Raw genomic sequence first — 12,797 nt, forward strand, 5'->3', positions numbered from 1 at the left:
CAGAACAGTCAGAAAGAACTGTTGCCATTGGCAAATGATGTCAAAGTAATGTCTGAATACTTACGACATGAAGCAGAAACACATGCAAATACCTTACAAGAATCAGCAAGTAATTGCGAGAAAAGGCAAGCATGGCATAAATTGTCTGAAATCTGCTTGTGTTTAATCGAAACGATAAGGCGATGTGTCAAAAATGACAGTCGAAGAATATTAAAAAAACAAATCGACAAATGACGATGGAGAATTAGATGGATGTTTAACAAAACTGGAAAAAACCTGTGCCGTTATTTTTACCGTACAGAGATTATTGCAAAACGAGGTCGAAATAGCTGCAGTACTGTTTCCAAGACAGGTGAAAGAAAATATCGACCTGCTCATACGCAGCAGAAATTCTCTAACAAACTGTTTAAATAGTAAATATCTTTTCCCAACAAAATCTGCATCATCGCATATTCGTGGGACAGATGTATTACGTTCAATTGCAATTGACTGTGGAGCTGAACATCCGAAAAGGCTTCGTTCTACAAAGTTAAGGAAACATATTGCCACAATGACTCAGCTTTTTAACTTGTCTGAAAATGAAATAGACATTCTAGCTAAATTTCTTGGTCACGACATTCGGGTACATAGATAATTCTACAGATTACCAGATGGAACCATGCAGGTTGCCAAAGTCAGCAAGCTGCTCATGATGATGGAAAGTGGACAAATTACCAGAAATTCTGTCAATTTGCTAGACGATATTGATGTGGACGACGAATGTATTGTAGGTATGTCGCATTTTTAGTGTTAAATTCATACAGTAAACTTAATGTTAATAATGGGCTCATTACCGAACTTGATTATCTGAAGTGATAAAAAGAATTACAAACATTTTCTGAAATATACTTGTGTTATGCAAGGTAATTCTTTTTATCGGAGACGACCAGGTAAGGCGGAATTTAAAGTCTACACTCATTTTGTGCTCAGTAAGGTTTACATTGGCTACTTCTAATTTTTCAATTTCAATGCACTAACTGCATATTTTTTTGGTGTGCTTCGGTTGTTTCCATCATTGTTATATTATAAACTATATATAATTTTTGATCTTGTGATTTACACGAAAGATGAACAATATTCTTCTGAATTATCAGAAAATGAAAATACTGAAGATCTTGAAACTCTGCTTCCCAGCACCAGTCAACCAAAAATAACAGACAAAGGTATGCATACACATGTGAATGCATTTAAGTTATGTATCTCCAAGTTTCTTATGTTTCTTAGAACATGATTGGCTTACATGTAATTGTTTGATTCATTAGGCAAAATAATGTTTCCAAATTTGTCGTGTGACATCGATGTCATTATCAGGTGCCGTAAGTACCTGGACGCTTTTGTCGTAATTTTGCTATGAAAAATTGTACTGAAGTATATATATTTAATATGGATATCTTACACATGGCAGTTAGCGACGTCATATGGTGTTTTATTATCCATGTACAGAAAAGGGTACTTCAAATACCAGGAGAACAAAACAAGCAGCCAAAAAGCAACGGAGTGAAGACGAAAACAGGAGCTGTTCACAGACACTTAGATCGTTTTTTGATAATTGGTAAATTACCAGGGAAAAAATCATTACTTGCATGTATTGAAAGTGAGAATGACCTTCACAACAGAAGTTGGAAAAATGTCAAAGACTGTTGCATACATTTTATTGAAACAAAAAAGCGACGGGGACTTTAAACTTAAAAAAATATAACACATATAATGCACATTTAGGAGAATACGTTAAAGGATGAAGTTGCCACATGTGTTTTGTGTGTTTTCTTGTTCTATATACTCTTTTCGAAAACGATATATGTGTGCTTATTGTATTTGAATGTTTTATTAATACGGTTCAGTCAAAAACGATATTTGTTCATAATCATATCGCCGAACCAATTAGGATTGGTATATAGTTCGGCCAAAGAGTGTTTCTTTGTACTTTCAATTACGAGTTTCTACGAGTTACTCACTATACAAGTTATTTTTTACCCCAAACTTGGTGAATATGAATGAATATAGCAAACATGATAACAAATCAATCTAGAAGGCTAAACGTTCAGAGAAGGCACAAAAAAATCAGTCGGATAAATGGAAACAAACATTTTGTTCAAGCATAACAAACAAACACTTTTAGATATAATAAGATAAATGTAAATAACATAAAAAAACTACTGCTAAACTACTACTACAATGTGAAGAATACAAATGAATATTTTGTCAATTTTACAAAATTTGTTTTGAATGACAGGTGTCTGACTTGCAGTTGAGTACTTTATAGTTATTTTAAAGTAAAAATTTACCAATATGTAAATTATTGCGTAAATATCGCAGTAGAATTGATTAAATAGTTGTTAACTATTACAATAATTTCCTACACAGACTTTTGTGCATTTGTTTTGCGTGTAGATATTCACATTAACTATCAATTCACATATTTGCTTTGTGTATATAATTGGTATGTTTATTTTCAGAATTGAGTCACACTGTTATAATTTCCCTGTTGGTACATATTATTTTTAAGTTGGCACCAACAAGGGTCTAACAATTGATTCACATGTGCACTCCCCAGTAAGTATATATACTATAATGTAAATGATGCAAAATAATATTAAACTACGTGTTTGATAAGTGTTTGCTTTGGTACATATTTAATTATTAGTGTTTTTATAAAATGATAATGCTGTCAAAGTCAGCGGTGATTATACGTGTATAACAACATTAATTATAACTTTTATATTGTTTTCAACAAATAATATATGGTTGACACATCGGCATAAATTTTCAGTGCTTAAAATACACTCTTTCTATCATATTTTATGCAAAAATTAGGTACATAAGTTGGTTTACATAAAGGTAGTTTGAACAAAATACGTGAATTCAAATCTTGAAAAAAGGTGTTTGGTTTGCAATGGAAAACTAAGCGATTCCAGTGACTATTTTCCTTAAAATATAATCTGTTATTTCGACAGGTAGAATTTAATGTAAGTTCATTATTAACGTTAACCCGTTTTTGGCATTCTCTACTCAAACAAGTGCATACATACTGTATATTTTTAATACAGCACATGTGTAATGGTATCACAGTTGTAGAATTGGAATTCATATATTATAACAATAAATACTGATCATTATTCAGATTGACCTACCGCCGTAGACTAAGTCACTGGCGCATCAAAATGCATTGTTATCAAGTCGTTTTGCTAGTTTACTAAACTATTTTGTTTCTCAGGCCTCGCCACATTCGTTGTGAAACGTTCATGATTGTTTAAAGTTACAGATTTTATTATTTTTGAAAATGCAATAAATGTATTTAAGACAATTTAAGTGAAGTGGAAGTTGCCATGCGTGTGAATGAATTTTCTGATGTTTACCTGTTTCAGGGGATTAAATGCATGAGTTATTTTATAATGTCAGAGTAAGGACAAAGTAAATTTACACTTCTCAATCTACATGCTTATGGGCAGTTCTACTTTTAGGATAAAAAACTTCATAGTACGTGAACATCGTGAATATTTTTTTCTGATGGAAAAAAGGAATTAAACAAATAAGCCGCCTCCCCCTCTCCTTCATTCGGTTTGACAAATAGCGTGGCCTAAAACAAAAACATTATTTTTTAGTTTTAAGAACGAATTGTATTCATTTGTTGATTAATTCACCATGGTTGTTATGGTATAATGCAGCACTTGCATGTTTGTAGTCGGCTTATAGCTAATAAAGTCATAAATGTATTGTTTGATTTGCGTTATGTCTCGTATGCTTATTTTGATGTGAATATTATTTGAGTCAATCAAATGAGGCATTTTTGCAGAACTTAAATATTGTTTCATACATATTCTTTTCAATTTTTGTACTAACTTAAATATTATCCATGAACGTGCACGCCATTGTCCTATCAACAACGGTACAATGATAACACACAATTACCCCTGTTGGTAAACGCAAGTTCCCCGTTGGACATTATTGAAGTTCCACAGGGATAGCGCGCTTAAGTTCCTCTCTTGGTTAACACAATTCCCCTGTTGGCACACATTAAAGTTCCACGGTTGGTACGCACATATTACCCCTGTTGGTATACACCGTTCCCCAGTTGGAACACATTGAAGTGCCACAGTTGGAACGCACTAAGTTCCCCTGTTGGTATACACCATTCCCCTGTTGGTACACATTGATGTTCCACAGTTGGTACGCACTTAGTACCCCTGTTGGTATACACCGTTCCCCAGTTGGTACACATCGCAGTTCCTCATTTGGTACGCACATAATTCCCCGGTGTGCATGTACAATTTTCTTTGATTTATTACCCTATTTATCATAATTGTTATGTCAAAATCGTATTTTTGGTTCGAAACTTGTCTGTTTTTTATCACTTTCAGCTTTCTAGAATATGTGGAAATGGTGGTCCCCGGTTGGTAGGTTTAGAACACATTTCCCCGGTTGGAAGGTTTAACAAGTATGTGTGTGTGTGTGTGTGTGTGTGTGTGTGTGTGGTGTGTGTGTGTGTGTGTGTGGTGTGTGTGTGTGTGTGTGTGTGTGTGTGTGTGTGTGTGTGTGTGTGTGTGTGTGTGTGTGTGTGTGTGTGTGTGTGTGTGTGTGTGTGTGTGTGTGTGTGTGTGTGTGTGTGTGTGTGTGTGTGTGTGTGTGTGTGGTGTGTGTGTGTGCGTGCGTGTGTGTGTCCCAAAACTTTAACCTTGGCCATAACTTTTGCAATATTGAACATAGCAACTTGATTTGGCATGCATGTGTATCTCATGGAGCTGCAAATTTTGAGTGGTGAAAGGTCAAGGTCATCCTTCAAGGTCAAAGGTCAAAAAATAATTCAAAGCGGCGCATTAGGGGGCATTGTGTTTCTGGCAAACACATCTCTTGTTTCACTGGAGCTTTTTAGATCCAAGTTTTACATTTATCAATATAAAGCATTTCCTTCAATACATGCCAAAATCTGCGAAAAGGCCCCATTTAACGTGTAAAACAAAGTGCATTCAACTCAAACAATGAGCTCTATATTCACTGGTAAACCAGTCACACTGCATGCAATTGGCAATTGGTCACAAGCCTTTTACAAAAGACTACCTTTAGGTGAACTAGAATTCATCACCCCATAATGTCTCAACGGATAATAAGCCCAAGAAAAAAGCTTTCATTTATGTTCCATGTTTGTTTTTATTTGACACTGTATACTTGTTTGGAGCATTACATAATATCACTGACTATTCCTTGGTATGTCAGGGCTATATATAACAATCGTATGTGCTTAAGCTGTTATTACACAATTAAACTTACCAAAAACATTATTCAAAATAAAGTGTACAAAAATGCAAATACAAATGTTATAACGTAATTCCTGTAATAAAACCTTGCGTCACGAAGCGCAGTTCTTATGAACACCGGGCGTATTTTTTAGACTGGTTATTTTCCGTACAAAAATGTACCGGATAGCTTATATGCCGTCCTATGAAGAAAACAAGGCAGTCTTTGCAGTGGTTATCAATCTTTAGGGTATTATTGTAATTATTCGTAGACCTGTCCGATTTCTACTTTCATTATGCCCCCCTCTGAAGAAGAGGGGGTATATTGCTTTGCACATGTCGGTCGGTCGGTCTATCGGTCGGTCGGTCCGTCCACCAGGTGGTTTCCGGATGATAACTCAAGAACGCTTAGGCCTAGGATCATGAAACTTCATCGGTACATTGATCATGACTCGCAGATGACCCCTATTGATTTTTAGGTCACTAGGTCAAAGGTCAAGGTCGATGTGACCCAAAATAGTAAAATGGTTTCCGGATGATAATTCAAGAATGCTTATGCCTAGGATCATGAAACTTGATGGGTAGATTGATCATGACTCGCAGATGACCCCTATTAATTTTCAGGTCACTAGGTCAAAGGTCAAGGTCACGGTGACCCAAAATAATAAAATGGTTTCCGGATGATAGCTCAAGAACGCTTACGCCTAGGATCATTAAACTTGATAGGTACATTGATCATAACTCGCAGATGACCCCTATTGATTTTGAGGTCACTAGGTCAAAGGTCAAGGTCAAGGTGACCCAAAATAGTAAAATGGTTTCCAGATGATAACTCAAGAACGCTTATGACTAGGATCATGAAACTTGATAGGTAGATTGATCATGACTTGCAAATGACCCCTATTGATTTTCAGGTCACTAGGTCAAAGGTCAAGGTCACGGTGACCCGAAATAGTAAAATGGTTTCCGGATGATAACTCAAGAACGCTTATGCCTAGGATCATGAAACTTGATAGGTAGATTGATCATGACTAGCAGATGACCCCTATTGATTTTCAGGTCACAAGGTCAAAGGTCAAGGTCACGGTGACCCGAAATAGTAAAATGGTTTTCTGATGATAACTCAAGAATGCTTATGCCTAGGATCATGAAACTTGATAGGTAGATTGATCATGACTCACAGATGACCCCTAATGATTTTCAGGTCACTAGGTCAAAGGTCAAGGTCACGGAGACCCGAAATAGTAAAATGGTTTCCGGATGGTAACTCAAGAACGCTTATGCCTAGGATCATGAAACTTGTTAGGAACATTGATCATGACTGGTAGATGACCTAGATCACTAGGTCAAAGGTTATGGTTACATTGACCCGAAATAGTAAAATGGTTTCCCGATGATAACTCAAGAAAGCTTATGGCTAGGGTCATGAAACTTCATAGGTACATTGATCATGACTGGCAGATAACCCCTATTGATTTTCAGGTCACTAGATCAAAGGTCAAGGTCACAGTGACTCGAAATAGTAAAATGGTGTCTGGATGATCACTCAAGCATGCTTACGCCTAAGATTATGAAACTTTATAGGTACATTGATCATGACTGGCAGATGACTCCTAGGTCAAAGGTCAAGGTCACAGTGACAAAAAACATATTTACAAAATGGCTGTCACTACAACTGAGAGCTCATATGGGGGGCATGCATGTTTTACAAACAGCCCTTGTTTTCAAGGTATTGAACTCAAAATGACCCGAAAACGGGGTGCATCGCTTTGAACAGCCATAACTTCATCAATTGTGCAGCGATTTTCACTAACTCGGTCTTATTCAACGCAAAAATGAATTCACTTTGATCAGAAATTCAGTAATTGTTTGTTGTTATGTACAGATACCTTTTTGAATTCCATTTGTATAAATAATACAGTCACCTTAGTAGATTTTTATTATATTATATATGTCATTCCCTAAATAACCTAAATTGAGTTAAAAAACCGGGGGTTGAAAAACCCAATTAAGCTCGAAAGTAGAGGGTTAATGTTTTTGCTAAATCTGTTGAATTTACAAAAACCCTATTGTTGTCAAAGACAGGGGGTGGTTACCCAATATACCCCAAACGTTATCTATACCCCTTGTATGTACATGTATTGTTTGTTCATTTCAGCCGGTGCAGTAAAGTGACTCCAATTAATGAGCTGACTGACACGCAGCCCACAGACCAACAGGGACTGTCAGTGGAGCTGGAAACTGTCCTGGGAGAAATCAAGAGCCTACTGAGCATTCAAGAGGCCAATGTTAAGTCATTGCAAGGCTCTTACAAGGAACATGGGACATTCATGATAGACCAAATGCGTGTCAATATAGATGTATGGAGTATTAGGTCTGTGAGTACATCAAGAAGAAGTAGTAGTGTTCTTTCTATCTTGAATGAATTTGATAATATTACTGTGAAGGAACTTAACGAGATGAAAGATGAAGTTATAAGCATAAAAGGGTCAGTTACAAGTTTTATTCATAAATGCACCAGTCTTCACAATGACTTGTCACAATTCCATGAAATTGTTCAGAAAATTGGAGATCATAAGCAGCTCTGCCTTATAGCCAGCATAAAATGTAAGCATATAATACAGCAGGCACTGACTCTGCTGGGAAAGTCAGGCAAGGCGTTTAATGTCCAGAGTAATACTAAGCACAATGTGAGAATACCAAGTGATTCATATGTATGTAATATCTCAGGCATATGTGTTCTGACTGATGGGCAGGTGCTGGTCGCAGACTGGAAGAATAAGAGGTTCAAGCTGCTGAACCAGCAGTACCAGGTGGTGAGTCACTGTCGTGGGACTGATGCTATTTGGGACATGTGTCCGATCACACCCAGTGAGGTTGCAGTGGCTGTGAATGAGAATGATAGCAACACACATGAGGTCCAGTTTATCACAGTCACCCAGAGCCAGCTCACTCTTGGTAGGAAGCTTGAGTTACAACATGAATGTAGAGGTATTGCCCACCACCAGGGTGAATTGTTTATCTGCTCTGGTACTGCTCTGTTCAAGTACACATTGAGTGGCAAACAGGTCTGCAGACTCTATGAAGATAGGTCATCTTTTTATACAGGTAAGAATCATGGTGGATTTATCCTGATAACATTCGTATTATGTACAGGGATTTTTCTAGCCATTGTGGGAAAAGGAGTTTAGTCAAATTGTGTTATTTTAAATCCATACAATGACAAATTTCGGAATTTTTATCGACTAAATGAATCGATTTGGGATTTATTTTTTTAATCAACAAATATTGACCCATTAGGCCTTTATCTTGTTATTTTGAAAAACTAATTATATAAATTATAGTTATATACTTTGTGAGATGATAATAAAATAAAATTCAGATGTAATAGCAGAAAACCTGCTGATGTATTATAAAATATTTGTTCTATAATTCATATGTGCTCTTTGAATGCTACAGTACATTGTAGCCAAAACAAGATTCAGAATTATTGATTTATAAACATGAGTAATGAAGTATTTTGACTGTCACTACATGGCATGTCTATAAATAGAAACTGTGTTCCTGGGAAAGAGACACTTTCTGACCCTGTCTTAATTTTGTGGTTGTTAAATGATTGTACATGTACAATATGTTTACCTGTTGATAGAACTGTGCAATTGTTTCAGTATGTGTAATTGTTTCCATCTGTGTAATTGTTTTACTTCAATTCATATCTTACTCAACAGTCGCATTTCAACATGTCAAACGTTAACACAATAGCTCTGCTACTGAAGTTTATTGTCACGCTTAACTATTGAATCATTGAAATGTATGCATATATTTTAGATGTGTAAAGGCCTCTTTATAGCAACATATGCGTAATACAATATCACTGCAGTATGTTTAATAAGATTATTTAACATTGACAGTAATTCAATATCTTGATGTTACTCTGTTTTGCAGTAAGGAAGTGTGCTGTGAGTCCCACAGGGGACAAGCTGTACATAACCAACCCTGACAAGCACAAGCTTCTCACCCTGGCCAGGGATGGCACACTCCTGGCTACATACACAGACCCAGCACTAGAGCACCCATATGGTCTACATGTGACCCCTGCAGGCCAGGTGCTGGTCTGTGGATACTGGCCCCCCACTATACTACAGGTGGGCTGGGAGGGAGAGAGTAAGCTGGCTACTCTTGCTACTCAGGAGGATGGAGTGAGGAGGCCATTGTCAGTCTGCTACAGCAGCACTACATCATCCATCATTGTGGGACAGTGGTACAGCGACACAATGCTGGTGTTCAGAGTGGAATAGTGTGTACATGTATGTATTAGTTGTTGTAATTAGTGATTAGTATTTCAATTACAATGTGTTGTTTAGCATACGAACATAGTAGTGTGTGATGTTACAATACAACATTAAGTGGGTAGTTAAAGATACAAATAATTTATGTACACATATTGTTATTTGATTACACAATGTGAGGGTTTTTGTTTGAACATTAGATCGAATGCATATTATGTTATGTTGTATTTAGTTCTTGTAAACTAAAGTTCTTGCATGAAAAAACAAAGCATTTCAACTGAACATGTAATATTTCTACATATATGCACATGTACATAGCAACTGAGGCTATTTTTAAACTTTCATTTCTATAAACACCATGATGCCATGTAAGAAATGTATATGGATGAATACTTTTTTTATAAAATATGAAATTGTTTAAGTAATCTTTTGAGGAGTATATATTGATATTGTACGCAATGTTTACAGAAAGGTAACACTTGATGTAATATTTATTAATTTGCCATGTTTAATGCTGTTGACCATTTGTTATTGATTTTCATTACATTTATATAAAAGTGTGTGTGTTAATTACATTTTTTTTATAAATTTTTGTTTGAGTCCTAAATATACATTCAAGAAATACATCAAGCTATTCTGCTGCTACAGGCGCTGCTGAGTCAGGACAACGAGGCTGAGGATGTGGTGGACAAGGATGACCTGACTACGCAGAAGGTAACATAGACCCTTTGTCAGACCTTTTCTTTGTCATTTTGGGAAAAAATGCCATTGTGGGTTTGGAATATTTTCCTGTGAAAAGTCAATTCATTTGGGAAAAACTAATTTAATATCATTCTTTCTCATATATCAAATTATATGAATAAAATAATTTTATGATAATATATACTTTTATAGATCTAAGTGAAATTTGATTGAGATATAATTATTATAATGCATAAAAACGGGAAAATCACGTCAGGCAATTTAGGTGTGTTTAGTGGAAAAAAACGCCTCGATTGGACGTTTTTTATCACATCTTTACACAGTAACATATATTCCAAAATTTTACAACAAATGGTGAATGTTTTTGTTTCTTGAAAATTTTGAGCACTTTTATCGTAAATATTTATCAGAATGTCCTTTTAATAATGGAATACACGGGAGTAGCAGGTAATGAGTAGCAAGGGTAAAAGTAGTAAGTTGGCAGTAATAGATAAAAAGTATGGTTTCATATGGATGTATTAAGGAATCGATCGAGACGCGATTATGGGTATCTATGCGGAAAAGGGTTAAAACAATTTTTGTTAAATCTTGTTATTAATGACTTTATTGCTGTTTTGTCTTGAAGAGTCATAACGCACCGTCATAACATCATTTCACTCTGAAAAAAACAAACCCAAATATGTAGGGTGCAGCCCTCCCCCCCCCCCCCATGGCCCCGGGGCGTCTGAAAAAATTCCTGTTGAAAGCACTGTAATTTTAATACATGTAAGGCACTTATTTAAAAACAATAAAATGCTTCGGGTATGGAACATAATGAATTTACATAAGGTAAAATATCCTCTAAAATTGTTTGATATTGTACATATGGTAAAATATCCTCTTAATTTGTTTGTATATTACATATGGTAAAATATCCTCTTAAATTGTTTGTATATTGCAAAATTATTGATATTGCTCCTCATCAAATTTTGGTGATTACAAAAGTATTTCATGGACATATTATTAGTTAATGTGTGGATTACTCAGTTTGAAAAAATAAATGAGGAATTTGTGTCAGTTCATTTCCCGTTTGTTTGTGATAAATTTGTGGATCGGTAAAACCTTAAAATCAACAAAAAATAGCCCCAAACGCATAATAATGGTTTTACAGTGTTACCTCTGTATTAAAAATGCTAAATATGAAGTGGACAAGAATATGATATGATTTCATAGCAGTTTAAATTGTGTCTTTTCTTTTATGTATCATGTGTACAGTGTTGAGTTTGTATAAAGTTGTGAAATATTTAGTTAAGCTTTGAATGCCTTGGTTCTAAAGAGCCTGTTTGCAAGGAGGTGTTACGTTCTTTATGTGTATACTTTGTTATTGTTTTTTTGTCAATTATAGGGGCCAAAATCGGACCCATATCAAATGCTGGAACTATGTATTTTTCTCAAACAACTTCCTAAAGTTCCCAATTGAAGGTAATGTAAAAGAAATTTGTCTAGCTGAAAGTGTTGTCCCTGATAAGCCTGTGTGGCTGTAAAGGCTTATCTGGGCAGACACTTAGTGCACAATTTATAAAGCCCTGTTTTCTCAGAATGAGGCTCAAAGTAAATCCCCCTACAGTCTGTCACAGAGTTGTACAAGATGAAACCAGGTGAGCCTTGTTATGGGAAAAGGGTGCTTAATGCATGTTATGTACCATCCACAGATTAGCCTGTGCAGTGCGCACTCAGAATTATCAGGGATAATGCTTTCCATTTTTGAGGAAATTTTCGCTTTAATTATTTCTAAACAAAAATCATGTCTTGGTGGAAAGTGTTATCTCAAGTTAGCCTGTGTGGACTGCACAGGCTAATGTGGTACTATACATATTCATTAAGCCCAGTTGTCCGGAATATGGCTCAAGTTTAGTCTGCTTCCAGTCTGTTGGTATTTGTAAATTCTGATTAGAACAAATATGGTATGAAAACCACTATGATTAAAAACTGGTAGTTGAGACATCGGTGTACATATAAATGCAAAATTAACATACATATTAAGCAAGTCCAATAGTTGCTCACAATTTCCCAATTAAACATAGTTTGCCATTTTTTAAGAGTTGGCTACTCATTTTTTCACAAAATAAAAAATTTGAGCCGTATTTTGTTCACAGAATATCATATCAAACACAGTTAATGTTTAAAATAACTTTGACAAAATATTGTTTTGTTATTGGTAACTGTGAAAATATAGATTTATGGGCGTCATCAAAGTACAGGCAAACTAGTATTGTAATATGATAGTTATTAAGGGCAAATGACCTGTAACATAATTTTTACTCCAAGGTGTATGTGAAAAAAAGCCTTTTCTTTCCATCTTTATAAAGTACACGTAATAGGCACTTCCTTATATGCAAGTTGACTAATAAAATGAGCACTGAAACTGAACATTTCAACATAAAACGCATGTCATATATTTATATATATATATATATATATATATATATATATATATATATATATATATATATATATAATCAGAATAATTTGATTGGATTTGTGCAATTAAGTTCCA

At 35.3% G+C, this 12,797-nt stretch overlaps 1 protein-coding gene across 48 annotated transcripts in view; it reads left to right on the forward strand.

Annotated features, from left to right (window-relative positions):
- Positions 1–12,797, forward strand: part of LOC127850679 (uncharacterized) — a 272,021-nt gene that overhangs the window by 73,913 nt on the left and 185,311 nt on the right. For all 48 annotated transcript variants that reach the window (XM_052383888.1, XM_052383903.1, XM_052383890.1 and 45 more), the window contains 4 exons: positions 7,429–8,378; positions 9,216–9,577; positions 10,208–10,273; positions 11,646–11,722. In XM_052383888.1, the coding sequence (XP_052239848.1) occupies positions 7,429–8,378; positions 9,216–9,568 (1,303 nt within the window). In that variant the 3' untranslated portion in view covers positions 9,569–9,577; positions 10,208–10,273; positions 11,646–11,722. The remainder of the gene's footprint in view (positions 1–7,428; positions 8,379–9,215; positions 9,578–10,207; positions 10,274–11,645; positions 11,723–12,797) is intronic.

The sequence above is a fragment of the Dreissena polymorpha genome, chromosome 11 (genome assembly GCF_020536995.1).
Source record: "Dreissena polymorpha isolate Duluth1 chromosome 11, UMN_Dpol_1.0, whole genome shotgun sequence".
Taxonomy (NCBI): Eukaryota; Metazoa; Mollusca; class Bivalvia; order Myida; family Dreissenidae; genus Dreissena; species Dreissena polymorpha.